Source organism: Eumetopias jubatus, unplaced genomic scaffold (genome assembly GCF_037043125.1).
Source record: "Eumetopias jubatus isolate StellerSeaLion01/CBP00866 unplaced genomic scaffold, mEumJub1_p1.0 scaffold_2, whole genome shotgun sequence".
In the NCBI taxonomy this organism is placed as follows: Eukaryota; Metazoa; Chordata; class Mammalia; order Carnivora; family Otariidae; genus Eumetopias; species Eumetopias jubatus.
This window is the reverse complement of record NW_028274808.1, coordinates 49,475,364-49,495,603: the sequence shown is the minus strand read 5'-3', so window position 1 is coordinate 49,495,603 and position 20,240 is coordinate 49,475,364. Positions and strand designations below refer to the sequence as shown.

General features: G+C 39.7%; 1 protein-coding gene across 2 annotated transcripts in view; it reads left to right on the top strand.

The window, feature by feature from the left end:
• The first annotated feature begins 534 nt into the window (after positions 1-534).
• The window catches only part of CCDC25 (coiled-coil domain containing 25), a 39,297-nt gene continuing 19,591 nt past the window's right edge, over positions 535-20,240 (top strand). The window contains exons 1-4 of one of the 2 annotated variants that reach the window (XM_028114308.2): positions 535-658; positions 5,540-5,587; positions 9,620-9,659; positions 14,490-14,541. In XM_028114308.2, the coding sequence (XP_027970109.1) occupies positions 631-658; positions 5,540-5,587; positions 9,620-9,659; positions 14,490-14,541 (168 nt within the window). In that variant the 5' untranslated portion in view covers positions 535-630. The remainder of the gene's footprint in view (positions 659-5,539; positions 5,588-9,619; positions 9,660-14,489; positions 14,542-20,240) is intronic. The other variant, XM_088021000.1, reaches the window with a different exon arrangement.

Sequence of the window (20,240 nt, the reverse complement as noted above, 5' to 3'; positions counted from 1 at the left end):
AATGAGTTGCAGATCAGGTAAGTGAAGCACAGAATGTGCCCAACAAACGCCTTACAAGTGGTGGAGCTAGAATATGAATAGTGGAAGAATTCGCGTTCATTTCAAAATAAAATGAGCTCTTACTACGTGCCAAGTACTGTGATTGGCACAGTGAACGCCTGTCTGTGAAGAAGGCAAATGGTTTCAATGCTGTCAGGGAGCCCATCAGCGGGTGATGGGTAGCAAATACAACCAACAGATAGGCCTCAAGATAGGACAGCCCACTCGATGGAGATTCTAAAAATAAAGTCGGCCAAAGGTATTTATCTTTTTAAAGAAGATAGAATTTCCCCGCTGCGTTTCCCAACCACGAATTGTCCTAGCTCCATCTTCTTTCCTTCTTCAACCCCCCAACCAATGATTGCCATTAGCGCGCCTGCACCCTCCCCCGCTACCGGCACCCCTCCGTACCCCGCCCCCCCGCCAGGATTAAAGATGGCGCCAACGGGCTGGCGTTATGACGCGACCCGACGTCCGCCGGAAGTGCGCGAGGAATTCAGGGAAACAGGCGGCCTCCGCTCTCTGGTATCCTGAGCTGTCGAGTTGAGTGCTTCTGTTTCGCGCTGGAGTATCTGCGCCGCCGCCGGGATCATGGTGTTCTACTTTACCAGCAACAGCGGTGAGTGGGCGCCGTAACCTCCTCCATCCCTGCTTGACAGCGGGGCTCCGAAGCCGGGACCCCCAAGCTGCTGTTCAGCCTGAACTTCATCCTAAAACTGCTCCTCCTCGGTAGTGGGTGCTTCTTCCTGCGCCCTTTCGGTCCCCACTTTGTGTCCGTCCCTGTCGTCCCCGTGTGCCCCTTGTCAGGGCCTGGGGGAGCGTAGATGGACCATCACCCCTGCTGTCTTTGCATCCGGGAGTTGTTTTTCTCGGAAAGACCTCCCTTCGCTACCTGGAATTGGGCAGAGTTTGTGGGCTTCTTTATACCCCCGTCGCAGGTGTTACTCCCACCTCCTTGGCCTTTATTCTCACTGCGTCCTGGTAATTACCCACTTTGTAGGAGAAAGGAGACACCTGCCAACCACACTGCCTTCCAGGAAGTGCGCCCTACCCTTCTAGGATAGCGTTGTAGGTCTTGGAATGCAACAGAAAACAATAAAAAGACCGTGGAGTGGCGGTACAGCCACTCACTGGGCCGAGTTGACGTCCCAGATCTCAAAAATTGACATATGATAGTGTTTCTGATTTGTCTGGCAGCCAAGGAGAGCGTGCTTTTAGTTCCCAGGAAGTGCTATGTCTTGACCTCGTTTTTTCTGCGTATGTTGTTCCCTTTGCTTGATCAATCCCATTAACTCCCGTAAGACAGCTCTGGCTCATCTTTTACAAATGACTCTCCCAACCTAACTCCCACCCAGAGATTGCTTAGCTAAACCTCTTTAGGGGACTCTCTTAACACCCCGTGTGTATCTTTGGTATTGCTCTTATCATATGGTATTAAATGCTGTCTGCTTAATCTAGAGCGTAAGCTTCTTGAGGACAGGGGCAGGATCTCCTTGTTTCCCTAGTCTAGTGCCTGGCTCATAGTAGTTGATAAATGCTTGTTGAATAAAGGTATTTTTTGACTTAGTCATAGCACATACTATTCTATTGTTACTCTCTCTGCTTGCTTGTTAAACGTGAGATTGAAGCGAAACTAGCCCCATGTTGTTGAATAGGGTGATGGTACTTTCTCTAAAGATGAGAACATTAAGGCCCAAGGAATTTGCTCACGGACTGCCCCCCCCATTCCATGACACTGTCACATCTCATTTTTTTCAGTAGTCTAGACTTCCACAGTGTGCCATAAACCATTTCTCTGCCTTTATAGATTTGGTTTGTCTTACCCATATTATTAAAATTACCAGAAACAATTCACACTAGGCTGAAAAGCCGTTATAGGCCCCTAATAGCATCCTCCCTCTTTTTTGTTTGCACACTTTGTCCTAACTCCAACATCTCTTTTTAGCTTCTCCACTCATGAGAGTTCCCAACAACATAGGTATCCAAAGAAGCCCAACAATGGAATAAAAAATACAGGCAGGGTATATAGGTACTACATGTTTTTTATGTTAGCTGCCTTATTCTCCTTAAAGCCATTCTAAATTCTTTGAGCTATGTTCATATTTACAAAGATGCCTGTAATATAACAGTGTTTCAGAAGATTATGGGTCATATTTTTCTCATTGGCTTCCATTAAAAGGCTAGAACTGCTTCCTGTTGGAAAAATATTTGGACTTTAACAAAAACGTACCTGGGCAGCAAATCTTTAAAATTGCAAAAGGGGCGCCTGGTTGGCTCAGTCGGTTAAGCGTCTGCCTTCGGCTCAGGTCATGATCCCGGGGTCCTGGGATGGAGGCTCATATCGGGCTCCCTGCTCGGCGGGGATCCTGCTTCTCCCTCTCCGCCTGCACCTCTCCCTCTCTCAAGCTCTCTCTTGTTCTCTCTCTCTCTCTCAAATAAATAAAATCTTTTAAAAATAAAATTGCAAAGTTAATGAAAAAATTATAACTGTCAGTAAAATAGTAATGAAACCTTAACATATTCCATTAGAGAAAACAACCTGAACATACAGAATCTTCAGGAAATGACTTCATCTAGCTAGCCAAGCTTTTCAACCAACTTAAGGTTTACTGTATAAAAACTTTTTTTAAATGGGGAGAAAATCTCAGTTACAAAGTTTTTGCCTTTCCTTTTAAAATTAGTGTCTAACTAAAATCTCTTAAACTTTATTCATGTTTTCATGCTCTGTCCTAAGCGAATAGTGAAACATTAGCCTTACTGTATTTCCACTGTCAAATTCAAGACCATCTGATTTATGGACCCACGAAGTATCTGCACTTGGCTCATTAAGTCCATCTGTACTTTTAGTACCTTTTAATTGCATCTACCTCAAGATAGATTGTTATGTAAATTATGAAATTATCACAGAGCCTCTAAAGTTGGATTGGTTGCTACACCTGAATCCGGTACCTTTAAGATGACTAGTTTCCATACTAATCAACCCGATTCTTTGGGCAAGAGTAACAAAAGTACTAGAATAATTCAATTTACTTTTCCTTTATCCCTATTAACATACACAGGAACTTCATTCAGACTTCTTGCTCAGCAGTTTTGCTCCTTTTTATTTTGAATTTTCTATTTTGACTAATTTCGGTCTTTCAGGAAAGTTACAAAATAGATTTCCTTTCTAACCTCTCAGATCCCCCAAATTCTAACATTAGAACTTATTTCTTTCTTTTCCTCTTTCTTTTTCTTCATCTCCCTCTCTCCACACACGCGTGCACATGTGCACACACACACACACATTTTTTCTTGAGCCATTTGTCTGTCACATTTTATCCCTAAATACTTCAGGGTTTCCCCCCCCGAAAATCAAAGATGTTCTATTATCAAAAAGCATTCCTCATTATCAAAATTAGGAAATTAACATTGCAGCAATACTATTAACTCATCAGCTTTTATTCGGTTTTCATTGGTGTCCTAATAATGCATTTATAACAAAGGAACATTACAAATCGTTGTTGCATTCAGTTGTCATTCATTACTCTTCGGCCTATTCTAATCTGGAGCAGTTGCTCAGTCTTTGTCTTTCATGACACTGTTGTTGAAGAATTATTTTGTAGAATACCCCTCAGTTTGCATTTGAGTTATGTTCTTAATCACCTCATTTTATAGTCAACCATCCAAACAATTGTCTGTCACTCTCTTGGCTATAATTTAGATGGCTTAGCCTGCACAAACAGCTTTATTTTATTTTAATCATTTGAAAAATTACTTTCGTTCTGATTATAAAAACCATCTATATGTTTGGTAAGCCAGCTAGCCAAGGTAAGTATTGTTAACAGTTATATGTATATCTTCCCATACATATAAAGAAAATAGGTACATATGTTAAGCATCTAGTTGTAAACATGCATATACAACTGTATATTCATTTTTTACAAATTGAATCTTGCTGTATGTATAGAAAAATACTCTTATTTAATTTCTACCTTTTGTTTTCGGTGGGTAGGTGGTATTTTGTTTATGGATGTTCTACCAAGTGTTTAACCAGTCTTAATGAGTGTTTAGGTTGTAAAAAGAACATCATTGCTTGATAGAGTAATTATAGCATATACTTAGTGGTGACATTACAGGATCAAAGAGTGTACACATAGGATAAGGCTGGGGTTGTGCAGAGACCATCTGAAATGGCTTTATTTCTGCACTTCTGCCATTTGTTATAATGGCTGTTCTGGCTATGCTAAGGCCTTACCAAGCTAATGGAATGCTCAATTATAGACAAGTATTTCTGTCAACTAGTCAGTGCAAATATTCTCTCCTTTTCAGATAGTTCTCTCAACTACTTCCAGGTAATTTTGAGTTGTGGTCATTATAACTGTTGACTGAAGGAAATGGGATTTTCCTTCCCCAAGAGAGGCAACTATGATAATTTAAAGAGCTTTTCATTGCTGAAAGTACAGGCAATTTATTTAAGAATTTAAGAATTTATACATGAGCGTGCTACCCCCTGGCCTTCAGAGCTCCACTCACATGTACTAGTTCTGTGCTCTAGAGTGACAGCCAACAAGCTGCCCAGACGGGGGGCCCAGTGACAATATATTAACTCAGGAGTTTAGATCCAGATGGGGTCAAACAAGTTTTGGTAGACTAGCTTGGAAACCCAGTGCCCAGATAGAATTTCAATTTCGGAAACTTAACTTTTTGTTTGACTCCAGATGGAGTATGCCTGCAGTAAAAGACACTAGCTCGGTAAAGCAAATGTCATTTCCAAGTTAAGCCATACCTAGAATATTCAGTTTGGTTTAAGGCATTGGTTCCTAACACTCACTTCACATTGGAAATAGTTGAAGAGCCTTTAAAAAAACACACCATTGCTTATCCACCAGAAATTTGGATTTGGTTAGTCTTAATGGAGCTGGGACATAATTAGGTGATTCTAATGTGTGATCGGGGTTCAGAGTCACTGATTTAGAAGATGCTTGACCATCTTTCCCCAGAATGGGATAGTCCATTATAATATGCAACATACCTGGAAGGTAACTAATATTGCCTAAATAAAATTATGAAAAAACTCATCAAAGTTATAGGAGCCTATTTTTAAATGGTTGAGGTGAAGGTTGGTTGTTGTTTGTTTTTTTACTCTTTTGAAGAAGGCAGAAGTATAGGACTGAACTGGAATTGTATTGAACTGTATCCCTGATGAAAGTAGGGAAGTGGCTATTCTATAATAAGGGTCAATAAACTTGTCCTATTTGGGCCAGGTATTAAATATTTTAGACTTTGTGAGCCACATACAGTCTCTGTAGCTTTATTCTTCTTCATTTTGTGTTTTCAACTCTTTAAAAATGTAAAAGTCATTTCTTAGCATGGGGGCTGTCCAAAAACAGGGCTGGATCTGGCATCTGGGCCATGTGTTGCCAACCTCTAATCGAAGCATTTGTCATGTTTTTTTCCCATGAAACAGTTTTGTTGGGGATGAAGTTCTCTAACTGTTTTTTATATTTTTGTTTTGTCTTAGTTAACTCATCTGCTTACACTATTTACATGGGAAAGGATAAATATGAAAGTAAGTTTTCAAAAGCATTTGATTTTGAAATTTCCATCAGGTAAGTGTTAACTGCCTTCTCCCCAACCCCCCACAGTTGGTCAGATTTGAGTTTCCAGCTAACTACTACTAGTTAAGCCCATTATAAGGAACTTCAGTGTGTTAACTTTCCTAGAATTTAGTTATATCAAATAATATTGGGGCCTATTGGACCACTTGTTGCTGATTAGAAACTTAACTTTTACTAAGAGTTTTGTGGTATCGTTTGATTTAGGGTGATATGAATCAGAGGTTACCTGTGCTAACTTATGTCAAGTAAAAATCATCTGTGACTTGGTTGAAAAGATCATTTTCTGTACATTTTACCCCATTTAAGAATAGAGGAAACATACTTTTAGGGTTTTTGAGGCTGAAGATGGCTCTTTTTGAGTTATGAAATGTTAACATTATTTTTTCAAACTTTGTTGATCACTCTCATCAGAATGAAATCAATTCCATACTGTACACATTGATGTAACTAAAACAAAAATTTACAAAAAAATACCCAAACTCTTTGCTATGCCCTCTTTTCTGTTTTGTTTTATTTTTACAAAGCTAAACTCAACCAGCTGAATTAATTTCTTGACCCACTAATCAATGTGAACTAAAGTTTAAAAGGGAAAACTGCTTGCTCTGGAGCAGTGAGTTGACAGCACTGAGCTGAGGGAGAAAAGATCTGCAGCAGGGGAGCTTGGAGACCTGACAGAAGCATTCTTCTTCAAGCTTGGAGAAAACACAGTGGCTCTTCTCACAGGGACGGTGTTATGTTTTGGAAAAGAGCTCTCTGAAGTCAGGCCCATCTGCGTTAAAACCCCAGCTCTTAGCAGACTAGCTGTAGTCACTTCACCTCTCTGAACCTCACATTGCTGAGATATAAGGAGAGCATCATGGGCCAGTATCTGCCTTGCAGGGGTGTGAGGGTTAAATGGAAGAGCCTGAGTAAAGCACCTGGCCCAGGGTGGGCGCTCAGTAAACTGATGGAGTTTTTTTAGCTTTCCAGAGCTGGCTCCTCCCTCTCCTGGGACCACTCCAGGGCCAGGTGACCGTTTCAGTAATCTGAGAGCTGGCCAATTCCCTCCAATTACTTTTCTTGAACCTCCGGGTATTGCTTCCCCGCCCCCCCCCCCGGCCCTAAAACCATCAGTCTGTTCTAGGTGCAGTTTGAAACTGACAACAGTTTAAGCTTGATTCTCTAAAAGAGGCAAGTATAACATTCTTCAGTATGAGACATTTGACATGAATGAAATAAATAAAGCCAGAAAGGAAAAAATGTCAAAGAACAGTAATGTTATATATTACTGTAGTATATATAGATATGTAACTATAGTTAACATATACACATATCTAATATAACACATACAGTGTAGCATATATAAAATATGTAATGTGATATATGTAATAGCTGTGTAAATATATATAGTTATTATTCAGATCTATATAAATGGTTTAGAACTTTGCAATGATACTGGTTGCCATAAAGCAGAATCAGAATAAGCAAGACTATTACATCCTATCCAAGAGAAAAAAAACAAAAACGACCATAAAATAATTTTTAAACAGTTTTTTCTTATAATGAATTTATGCCATTGTCTCTGGTGTGACTTATGGAGAAGCAGTCTGCTGTATATTAATACTTGAGTTTTCTATTTCTCCTAGTAACTCATACATCATCATAGGTAATTTGTATTTTTTTCTTTGTATCCTCCTGATGAATGTGCCTGAGAAGGGGATGCATCTCCTTGTATGAGACTGAGCAAGGAGGCACTGTTAGAACCAGTCCTGCTTATCTACAGTAGATATGGATCCACACCTGATTAAATCTACTTTTCTTTCTACCACATCAAGGATGCAAGCCCAAGACTTAGGTTACTGAGAAGCACCTAAAGGAGAGCTGCTACATACGGTTGTGTGGGTTTTGCACTGTGTGACTCTGGGCAGGGAATTTTCTTACAGTGAAGGACAGCATTGATACTGCTTCCTACTGATGGGCTCCTGGTGGTACTGACCTAAGGCAGCTTTGCCAGTGACCTTCCCACCATGTCTCTTTTTTCCTTCCATTTTAGTTTATGATTTGCTGGGGCTGATCTTCTTGGGGCCATATGCCAACCTGTCTGAGTAGCCAAAGAGGAAGATGTGGTCTGTGCTATTATAGCATTAAAGGTGGAGAGGTGCACACAAAAATAATGGGTCATTTTGCTGTGAACCTAAAATTCTCTAAAAAATGAAGCCTAGTTTAAAGAGTATGGGTGAAGTGAAGCAATATGAATAAGTGCTGTAGCAGTAGAGGGGGCAGAGAGTAAATGTGATTCCGAGAGAACCAAGAAGGCTTCGTGGAGAAGGGTTAGGATGGGCTTGATTGCAGCCCATTTAAAGGAATGTCAGTTGTAGAAACTTGTTATCTACAGATATAAATCTAGATACACAATTTATGCCTACAGATGTAAATTTAGATTCTTTCCAGAGCCCACTGGAGTAGTATTTTGCTGTCATTAAAATGTATGTAGAAAAAAATCTATGTGTAGAACATTTTTTCCCCATGACCACTTGGAGTCATTTGGAGGTGTCAGCTTTCCTAGTCTGCTTTGTAAGAAAGGTATTACATTTTTAAAGTACCCCATTTTCTAGTGCTCCTAGCACTTCATACTTATGTCTAATAACCTTGATGACTTCAGACAAATGACTAGATGGAACATAAATGAATTTTTAATTGAATAATTTACTTTCACTAAAAAGCTTTCAGATGTTTTCTTTTTATTAGCCAGCAGGTGTCACCAGGGAGCCAAACATTGCCTGACTGAGGAAAAGAGGTTTTTATATTTCCCTTTACTTTTTTTGATTACTTGTTGGCTATTGGCTCGGCTTCCCATTTAAGCTAGTAGAAAGCCCTTCAGAAAATTTATGGTGTCTGCCGTTTCTGAGAGTACCCTCATCCAAGATTTATCATCCTTTTGTTTTTCTGGAAAATGAATACCTTTCAAGTTGGATAGATTATACTCTCTTGGGTACATTTTAAACCATCATATCAATCATTGTCTAATACTTTAAATAATGCTTTTGTATTAAACACAATTAGTTTCTAATTATTAATGTGGCTATTGGAAATGTATATTGATATTACCTTTCTGTAGTGATATATATTATTAGCCTTAAAAATGTAAAAGTATACATTTTGAATGAATAATTCACCTTTTATAAATATGCTTTGAAAGAAATAATCAGGAATATGGACATACTTACTTTAAAAATATTTACTGAAGCATTTATAATTAAAAACAATCCAAATCTGAACAGTAGAAAAGTTTATTCACATGATAGAATTAAGTAGTCATTGTTTCCAAAGAACGTTTTCATTTTTTATTTTACTTTGATCTAATAAATACATAGCTTAAAAATTGAAATAGTAACAGAATGCATGTCATAAAAATATCAGTTTTTCACCCTATTCTTTCCAACACCCGTGTTCCATCCCACAGAGACCGTTTTAACTTGTAGCTATTTCTTCTATTCTGTTTTTCTTTTTGTATGTGACAGAATTTTAGGTGATTTTTACTTCCTTTTTTATACTTCTGGTGGTTATTTTATCTTCCAATGTTCTACAATTTTATAATTGAGAGGTCTTTTTTAAAAAGTAAAATGCAGTCCACTGATTAGCAAAGCCATTTTAACAAATAAGTTTCTTACAGTGAATCAATTTTCTTGGACCTCATCTAACTTCTTAGCTGCTCTGATTTGAAGTTTTACTGTCTTTTAATGGAAATATTTTTGAAGTTTCTTATAAGTATTATTATAAAAATAATAACAATTATGATGGCCCAAATGTAAAAACCATTTTTACGAATTTTTTTTCCTGTATTATTCAAGCATCATAGCCTCTGAATTACTCTTTCCTCCATTAAGGGAGAGAAACACTTGTGGAAAGGCTTGGGATTTCTCCACTCCCCCGCTTACTATAAACTATTTTCATTTGACAGGTTTTTTTTAACCTTTTCTTTGTTTTCTTGTTCCTCACTATAGATGAAGATCTAATAAAGCATGGCTGGCCTGAAGATATTTGGTAAGTAACAACTCTGGTTCTCCTTTCTATGCCTTATTTACTTTCTTAGATTTGGCCAACCACCTGACTTTTATGATGAAACCTAGAACTCTTGCTTTGCATTTTGTTTATGAATGGTCAGTGGTAAGTAGCTGCCTGCCAGCCCCCTTCATTTATAATTGCCGTGTAAACTGGGGATGACCATAGAGGCTTCTGGAACCTAGACATTCTTTAACCTCATATGTGGTCTTCTCAGAGTGGACTAGTGAGACCACCTCACTCAAAAACACTCAGACCACTCTTCTTGAAAGGACGAAGGATGGATGAGGGCTTCACAAGTAGCAGTGAGGAAAATAGAAACTTCCGTGTAGATGAAATAGATAGAGCATCTGACCAGGTCCAGCTTTAAAGAAAACACAGGCTGGGTTCCCTTTGTCTTCTCAACTCCGTCATGACGTTAGCCCTGTCTTGATCCGCCTCTACTCCCTCTTTCTAAAATATTTTCTGGAAATTTAAAGAATAATAATTATACTTTCTTTGTCTCCTTCCAAGATAATTTATTCTTGCTGTTCACAAAACCCAGCCCAAAAAACAATGACCAATGAACAAAAAACTCCTTCATTTTAGTTGAATTCTTTTCCTTTTCTAACTGCCTTAGAATGCCATATGGGCATTTCTACCACTCGGACCTCAAACCTTTTAGGAGGACATGGGCTCCCATGACTTTCATGTAACACTGTCGAGCTCAGTTTGCTTTCCTTTTCTGTCTTCAGCTTCTACTCTTGTGATGTGTCTCTCCTGGAGCCTAATTCTATATATAGAGCTGGGTGTGGTCTCCACAACTCCATACACCCCCGGCCAAATGCTATCCCTAAAGATAAGCACACAGATCCTCTTTGTTTTTTTTTTTTTTTTTTTTTAAGATTTTATTTATTTATTTATTTGAGAGAGAGAGAATGAGGAATAGAGAGCATGAGAGGGAAGAGGGTCAGAGAGAGAAGCAGACTCCCCGCTGAGCAGGGAGCCCGATGTAGGACTCGATCCCGGGACTCCAGGATCATGACCCGAGCCGAAGGCAGTCGCTTAACCAACTGAGCCACCCAGGTGCCCCGATCCTCTTTGTTTTAATAATAATAATGAACACTTAATACCTAGCTATATGCCAAGTATTGGTAGGTGTTTACTTTATTAATACATTTAATTTCACAGTAGCCCTGTAAAAGAGTTACTGGTATTAAGCCCATTTTCAGATGAGGAAGCTAAGGCTGAGGGAAACTGAACAGATGTGCTCAGGTTGTTGCTGGCCGCCCCCCCCCCCCCCCCCCACCGGCTTTAGTTCTGAATTACCAGTTTCTTTCTTCCCTTCGGCTGCTGCTCTTTGGCTAAGGATGCCTTCCTTCCTCAGGCCATTTCTGCAGCTCTCTCTGGACCTCTTTTCTCCAAGTGTGCGCCTGGATCCTTCACTCAATTCCCTAGAGACACAGAGGTTAGGCACTTTTTAAAAAGAGCTGCTTGATTTTCAGTAGAGTGGACAGCATTGGACATTTAATAGGAAAACTGTTGCACAGAGACTAACTTAAGCTCCCCCCAGATGTGGCCATCCTCAGAACCCCCCGGGCCCAGCTGCAGACACCCACCAAAGGGCTCCTCCTCTGTTGCTCCAGCCTACCCCATTATGGAGGGGCTAATTCATGATGCAGAGGGAATGCTTTCCTGTTTGTCCTCGCTAAAGGAACCGAGAGGCACTATAAACCTGAGGAATTTTAAAGTCTTTTTTTTTTTTTTTTAATTTCCCCCCTGTTCCAGCACAGTGGCCCATCTTCTGAACTCAAATACCAGGTGTCATCAGGTAGACACTGCTTTGTACCCCCTTACCTCAGGTCGGGGGTTTGCAATGCCCAGGGCTTCTAGACTGAGTGCTGCTTACCTTCCTGGAACTTTAAACTATAAGTCTAAAGTTGTCCTATGAGGACAACGATTACTTTGTTTACTACCACATCCCATTCCCTACCATAGGACCTGGCCCATGGTACACGTTCAGGAAAAATTGACTAACTCTCTGCCTCTCTAGCGATGATCTCTCCTGGACATTTCTTCATAATAACTGCATTCTGGTATCTCCATTTTGAGCACCTGTCACCGAGCTGGATTATTTCAGTTGTCCTTAAAGCCCAAAGATCTCCAGATCCTGTCAAGGGATATGAGAATGGCCACACCTGTTATGTAGTTATCTGCTGTGAATTTTTAAACATGTCAGCTTTGAGGCATAAGTACCTGCATAGTAAAGGTACATATTCAGATGCATCACGAAAGTCAATTTACCACAGCCTTTTACCTGACTTTTTTTTTTTTAATTAAATAAGTGGAAGAGAAATTTCTAATTTATAACATGCACCCTCTGTGTTCTGAGTTGGGTTTTTTATTTCATTATGGTTGATTATCTCCTGGAATGCTATTTAACCAAATTGGTGTCTACAGATACCTTGATAGCCATCTTGACACCCTTGAGACTAATGACTGTTGTTGGAAGTGATTGACTTTCACTTTTAGAACCTATTCGAGGCCTAATGTGAGGTAGAATAGCCAGCCCTAAATTTCAAGACTGTTCTGTCAGTCCTGGAAACATTCCTGGGCATACTAGGAATGATTCAGTTGATCGACATTCCGGGGTAGTTTTTCAACATGGTTCACTCTGAGATAAATTTTGGAACTCTACCTGTGTGAACATCAGCATCTGATTATACCAGAAAACCTTCTGAGGCACCTTTAAGCAAAGGATTTTCCCAGGACTAAATGAGAATGGAACTGAATTTATCTTTAAACAAAAGAAAATAGAAATAGTGTGTGTTTACTGCCTCCAAACTCCCTAATGAACAGTATTTCCAGGGACTCCACTTTCAGGAGTTAAATGACTCAGCTTCTGAGGGCCTGCATCTCTGCATCCCCTGGTCACTGATGCTCATTTATTGAGCTTTCTAGTCTCTGCGTTCAGTAAAGAAAACAGTGATGAAGTAGAGAGAGAGGAAGTTAACTAGGGAACTACTGGGCATGGTTTACACTTTTTGGAGTGAACATTTTAGAAGGTTTGGAAAGGTTTTTTTAAGGAAACTTGCTCACGATAGTTTGTTTATAGAGGTATACCTACCAGCCTGGAGTTGGTCTGTGTATCAGCAGTGATATATTCTCTGTGTGTTTTGGCATTTCAACTACTTATGTATCACTCCATTCGATGTATATTGAATTATTTGTGTGTTTCTTTTGACAAAATTCCACATCAGAGACCTTTTCTTAAGGAAAATCAGAATACAATCGAGCTACTGTGGGTATGTAGGAAAGAGTTGTTGTAAATGGAGAACTGGCTTAAGACAAGTTGGAATGGGAGAAGTTACTTCTCAGCTGAACTTGCTTCCTAATGGGTTCTAATCCTAGGATCCTGCAAGAGGGTAATGAGCTATGTAATTTCAGATTTGCAAAAACACATTTTTTTCAGTGGAAAAGGCCGAGCTGAAGACACTAATCAGTAGGAATCTCTTATATGGGAATGCAAATGAGTAAATGAACCAGTTGGGGAAAAATAAATCAATGTCCACTTCTGGCTAGCAGTAAAGGTTAATAATAGAACCTAGAGTCATCATAGACTGCCAAAAAAGTGTAATATTTTTCTGGATCCAAAGTGACTAACAAGATGCTTAACTTGTTGAAGAGAGAACACCGTAATCTTAACATTTATATAGAACCACGCTGTCTGCATCTTGTACTAGGTGTGAGTGTGTGACCATTTTCACCTCTGAAAGATACATTATTGCTAAGAAAATGTCTAGAGAAATATATACCTCCTTAGGTTTTTACTGAAAACTCTTTAGCCTGGAAAGTTAGGAACTAAGGAAGAGACGATTAAAGTTAACAGAATCCCAAAGTGACCATGATGTGTTACTGTTGTTTGGTGCTAGAGTCCTGGGGGTGTCTCTGGAAGTTGAGGAGAGAGAAAATCAACTTTATTTGGTGAATTATAAATATGAAAAACTTAGTATCTCAAAACGTTAAGATTAGGTGAGAAAGGAATTAAGTTTAGAAAGATTTCATTAAATTGGCAGATGATAGAGCCTTAATAAAAGGTAAATTTGGGACATTGGGATGGTAGGGCGTTCCTATGTTTTTAGGACAATATCATAAAGGGCAACCCCCATGCTTTCCCAGAAGCCCTGTTTTAGGGCCATTGTCACATGTGAGGCAGGATGAATTGTTGGTCTGACCCATTTTATGACTCTTCCAACTCTGTGCTTCTCTTTGGATTGTTTTGCCATCGCTTGAAACTTAGGATGTCCCAAACCAAACCTCTCATCTTTTTTTCCCCAAACTGGTGTCACTTCCCCAAGCTGTAAAGTATTTCTCTCCGTGGTCCTGCCAGTCTCCCAGGCTTACAACACCGCAGTCTTGATGACTTCTTCCATTCCTTTCTCTCCTCACCTGAAATTCCTTTCTCTGTGTTTTCTCTAAGTCCCATGCTTCAGTCAGGGACCCTCTAAACCTCAGTCCATCAGTGAAGCCTTTGGTTATGGATAGCTCTTTCTCACTGGAAAAATCACCCTTTCCAGGGCATTTCCATTTATCGTCTCTAGTATTCATCTTGGCACTTAGTCTCACACAGCTGCAGAACCTTCCATGTTTATCTTACCTCTCCCAGTTGATAGTGCCTTTGGAGGTAGTGACTGTGTTTTATACTCCCTATGGTGCTTGGCATGTGGTGAGCACTGAGTTAATACTTTCTGGACTAGAATGCTTTAAAGGCAAGGGGTCTGAGGAGGTGGTTGTCTTGTACCTCTTGCTAAAAGTGGTTTTCATTCTTTGTAGGTTTCATGTGGACAAACTCTCTTCGGCTCATGTATACCTTCGATTACATAAGGTAACTGGATTTAAACATGGACTCGTGACTTTTTCTCTAGCTATGAGCATCCTATCTTGTCCTCTGTCCTTTTTTTGCAGTTTAAATTGCTTAAAGTAATAAATATGTACAAAAGTTGGAAAATCAGCAAATGAAGAGATGTCTTACCCCTGACCTGGAAAATCACTAAGGGAAAGTCTGGTGATTTTTGGATACTTGGAAGGGGGCATAGTCCATATACCCCAGCTAGAACCACTGTCCCCACTGCGTAATTATCCTGCCAGTTCAGCTGTGTGGTTTGTCACCTCTGCTCTCTCTCCTTTTCATTTCAGTGGACAATTCTGGACCTTCTGTCTTTTCCCATGGAGATCATGTGTGTTCCTTTTCACACTCCCTCACCGAGGGTGGATGTTCCCAGTTATCAGGGGCTTCTTTGGGACATTTAAAACAGCATTAGAATAGTAAGGGGAAAAGATGCAACGTTTCCTAGTAACATAAAAGCACTGGTTTTCTTTTTCTTTTTCTTTTTTTTTTTTTGAGGTAGTGGAGGTGTTTTCTGGAGCAGAAGACTTTACTTATTTTTTATTTGTTTTAAAGATTTTATTTATTTATTTTGTCAGAGAGAGAGAGTGAGTAAGCACAAGCAGGGGGAGTGGCAGGCAGAGGGAGAAGCAGGCTTCCCGCTGAGCAAGGAGCCCATTGTGGGGCTCCATCCCAGGACCCTGGGATCATGATCTGAGCCAAAGGCAGACGCCCAACTGACTGAGCCACCCAGGCGTCCCAAAAGCACTGGTTTTCTAATGCCTTTACTTTCATATATTATATTATATTTTATTTTATTTTTTTATTTTTTTAAAGATTTTATTTATTTATGTGACAGAGAGAGATATAGCGAGAGAGGGAACACAAGCAGGGGGAGTGGGAGAGGGAGAAGCAGGCTTCCTGCAGAGCAGGGAGCCCGATGTGGGGCTTGATCCCAGGACCCTGGGACCATGACCTGAGCCGAAGGCAGGCACTTGACGACTGAGCCCCCCAGGTGCCCCTCATATATTATATTTTATACAGTTGAATCATTGGGTATATATACTTGCTATATGTAGTACTTTTTTTTTTAACGTCTTACTTTGGAATGATTTTAGATTTAGAGAGAAGTTGCAGAGATAGTACAGAGTTCCCATATACCTCGTGCCTATTTCCCCCGCCATTGTGAACATCTGATCTTATTACGGCAGATTTGTCAGAACCAAGAAACCAACATTGGTACGTTACCATTAACTAAACTCTGGACTCTATTTTGATTTCACCAGTTTTTCCATTAATGTCCTCCTCCAGCCCAGTGTCCCACATTGTGTTTAATTGTCATGTCTGCCTAGGCTCTGGTCTGTGGCAGTTTCACACTGTGAAAGTGTGAGACTCTCCCTCTTTCTCATGACCGTGACAATTTGAGAAGTACGGGTCAGGTTCTTGACAGAATATCACTCAATTTGAGTTTATCTGATGTTTTTCTCATGACTAATGTTCTGGGTTTTGGAGGAAGAATAGCACAGAGGTGGAGTGCCCTCCGCATCACATCATGTCAAGGCTACCTGCATTAATAGAACTTAGCACTGATGTTGCTAACCTTCATCTCCTGGCCAGCTCAGTGTTTGCCGGGTTTGTCCACTGGAGTCTTGTTTTTCTCCCCCCTTCCATACTCTGTTATTTGGAGACAAGTTACCAAGTCCAGCCCATACTCAAGGGGATGGGGATGGAATTAAACTCTACTTCTTACAGTGGGGGGAGTATTTACATATATAAGGAAGATTCATCTCTTCTCCCCTATATATTTATTTATTTATTTTTTAAAGATTTTATTTATTTATTTGACAGAGAGAGAGAGACAGTGAGAGAGGAAACACAAGCAGGAGGAGCGGGAGAGGGAGAAGCAGGCTTCCTGCTGAGCAGGGAGCCCGATGCGGGGCTCGATCCCAGGACCCCGGGATCACGACCTGAGCCGAAGGCTGACGCTTAACGACTGAGCCACCCAGGCGCCCCTCCCCTATATATTTAATACAGTAGTTTATTTGTATCACTATGGACTCATGTGTTTATTTTATACTCGGGGTTATAATCCAGTTCTTTGTTATTTGGTTGCTGAAATTGTCCCAGATTTAGTTGGAGCTCTTTCAGCTTGGCTCTTGTGTTCCTTTGATATGCTCCCATCCTTTGGTTTTTGAGCACTTCCTTGCTCTCTGGCTCTCTAAGATGCTATGGGCTCATCTTGTATTTTCCCTGCCCCAGTCCTTGAATCAGCCCTTTCTCCAAGGAACCCTGATTCCTTTTATTGGGGAATGGTATTTAGAAGCCAAGATCTGGATGTGGTGTGCTCACTGCTCCTGGAGTGTCATTGCTTCTTGGCCCTGTCAGAGGGCTAGGAACTACATGTATATATACATGAACTACAGAGCTAGGAACTACATGTAGGTATACTAACGCATGTTAGTAATTCCTGTGAATCTTTGTTTCTGTGTCTCCATTTGTATCTATGTTAAGCTAAACACGAGCTCATACTGATGTCTTTGACAACTCTATTATTACAGAGGCCATTCTAGCCTTTTCTCCTTGCTTCTCTCTGTTACTTCTTCTCAGAGCGAGAAGCCTGGTTCCCACCATCCACCATCTATTTGCTTATTTGATTGCACTATTTGTGTAAGTGGTTTCAGATTTGTTAAGCTGTCTCCCCATTCAAAACAACTTTATCAACTAAAGTACAGTGTTTATGTGCAATTATTTTTGTCTTTTTGCCGTTAGTTTCCAGTCAAAATGCTGTTTTCCAGAGTTACTTGTAAGCTGCTCTATTTTTTACCACACGCCTTTGAGTGATGTCATGCCATGCACTTAGATTTTTTTTGTTTACATTCCATCCTGTTGTATTATTACAGTTGTTAATTCCCCTAGTTGATTGTATGACTCTTTAAAGTGACAGTGTGATAAACTTTTTCATCTTACCATATTATTTTCATATTTATTGTTTTGACTGGCTGCTTTGAGTTGGTAGATAATATGCCACAATTAATACAAAACCTCCCTTTCAGAATATAAGTTGTTTACAGTTTTCAGCATTATGAATCCCCAACAAGAAATGTTCTTTATGAACCATATTCTGTTTTTCTTTCAAAGTAAGTTTTTTACAATGATTCTCAGAAATGGAATCACTGAGCCAAAAGATAGAAACATTTGGTAAATCTTTCAGAGGCCGATTGCCCTCTAAAAATAATTGCACTAGTTTAAAATGCTACCTGATATATACAGGTTTTCCAAACCCTTCCTGGGATTTTACAACTTAAAAAAAATAGCAACCTTTTGACAATTTTTAAGTAAGTATAAGATGCTATTTCATTATGATTATAATATTCACTTCTTAATCTATTAGCAAGGTTATACACTGTGCCCCATCTTTATTTATACTGTTTATGTTTTTGAGAACTGTATTGTAAAGCACATCATGAGCTATGTCAAAAAGAGGAAGATTGTGAACCCTGCTGGAACAAAAGTCTGAATTCTCCTTGGCAACTTCTTGCCATTTTGGAACTCTTTTAAGTTTGGAGAAAATAGAGTATGGTGTTACCAAGTTTCCTTTCGGTTCAGATTAAGTTTTTCTTTTCCTTTAGACTCTGCTGTGTCAGAAAATGGAAATAATAGTGGTAGTCCCAAGTTCACTTACTACCAGTTACTCCTTGTTTGAAAAGAAGTTTAATTTCATTTTCTTTTGGAAGCAACATCATGTGCTCAATAAAAATATGTGCTGTTTAGGGAACGTTGACCTGGTTGATCTGCAGTAAGTGGCGTAGCCTTTTGTACTCAGTAGGTACCAAGTGAGTGTTGGAGATGGAGTAAAACCAGTGGTTGGGGACCCAGACTGCTGGAGGGGAGCCCTGGCTGTCCTGCGTACTAGCTGTGTGACTTTGAGCAAGTCACCTAGCTGTGCCCATTTCCTCATCTGTAAAAGGGAGCTAACAGTACCTGTCTTCTTGGGCCATTGTGACGATTAAATGAGCTAGTATGACTGAAGCAGTTAGAATAATGCCTGGCACATGTTAGGCATCGTATGTGTTAACTTTTCGTTGTTGAATTCAGTTGAATTCAACCCAGACCTTGAAGATCAGAGATGTTCAGCAGTGTTCTTTCCTAGGCTTCTTTGATTTTTGAAAACCCATAGAAAACCCTCAGCTATCTAGAGGTCTCTTACCTCATTGACAGAGATGGCACAAAGCCCACAGTCACAATTCTGACATTTACATATTGAGAGCACCTCAGACTCTCCAGTCAGAGTTCACTCTGACTTTATGCATAACGCTAAGCTGAAGGATTGTTTTTTTGTTTTTTTTTTTTTAAGTCCGCTCGTATTATATTAGAAGTAGCCAACAGGAAGATGAGATTGCTTCAGGAATACTGACAGACACAGGTAGTAAGAAGGGATATGAGGATGTAGGCTAATATCCAGGACCAAGAAACTACATTTCCATAAGAATTCCAAAGGCACTGTACTCTGGGGTCAGTTGCTACAGCCCTTGGGCCTGGGTTCATCTCTCAGCTCTGTCACTTACTAGATTTAGGGGATCCTGGCCCAGTTACTTAACCCTGCTAAGCTTCATTTTCATCGTTGCTAAAGTGAAGATAATACTATCTATTTCATATGGCTGTTTACTTAGTGCCTGGCACATGTTGGGTACTTGGAAAGTGGTAGCTGTTTTGTTCTATAATTACTCATGTTGATTTATTTAGAATAGGGTCAGTCTGCCTCTGTGTATTTTTGAACCTCCTGAAGGCATCACTATCACCATATTATGGCCTAGTGTAATGGTTGATATTCTTAGTAATGACATTGTGTTATCAAGATGTTAAATTCAGAATCCTTTCTTAAAGTGGTCAGGGAATTGCACATTATGAGCTATGTCATTAAAGTAGTGGCAAACTTAAATCACGTATTTTTTTGGTCAATGTTATGTATTTTGAGACATCCTCATTTTAAAAAGAAACAAAAAAAGTTCTGAAACGTAATGGGATAAACTTAATTTATCTCCAGTTATTTAGGTAGGTCGCACATTTCATTCCCGTACGGAAGTGCTGCTTTAATCCCATGCCTAGTTGGAGCCAGTACTGAGGTGATTCCCACTTGCTCTGCCTTTAAAATATTTTTGTTCTTTTGGAATGGCTTTGCTTTTTCAGCTTTGACTTTGTTACAGTATCTGTACAGAAAATGAGTCAATATTATTTTTCCCTTAGGGTGGGTGGTTATATCGAACACACCAAGAGCAGGGTTCCTAATTAAGGCTGATAGATGACCTACCTCAAACGATGTTTGAGACTCAAGACCATAAGATATCTCTTTGAAAGGAAGGTCATAGGGACCTCAGCAAAGAAGACTTCCAGTTATCAGAAATAGGCACCATTTCCCCACAAGGTTTCCAGAAGTAAGAATGAAGAGAAGAAAGTGACAAGAAAGAGGAGAAAGTTCCTGAGACATAATTACAGTTAGTACTTCGGTGGTTTTCTTTTATACCCTTTTCACTCACTTATTAAGTATTAATATTTTCCATATTACTTGTACGGCCTTCTCTCAAACATTCCCATAATAGACTTCATTTTTCAGTGTTCTGAAATACAGTGAAGAGCCTCTGCTTTTAATAAAGTTGTGCCTAGTAAGGCAGTAAAGCCCTATAAGTGCTCCAGTATTGATC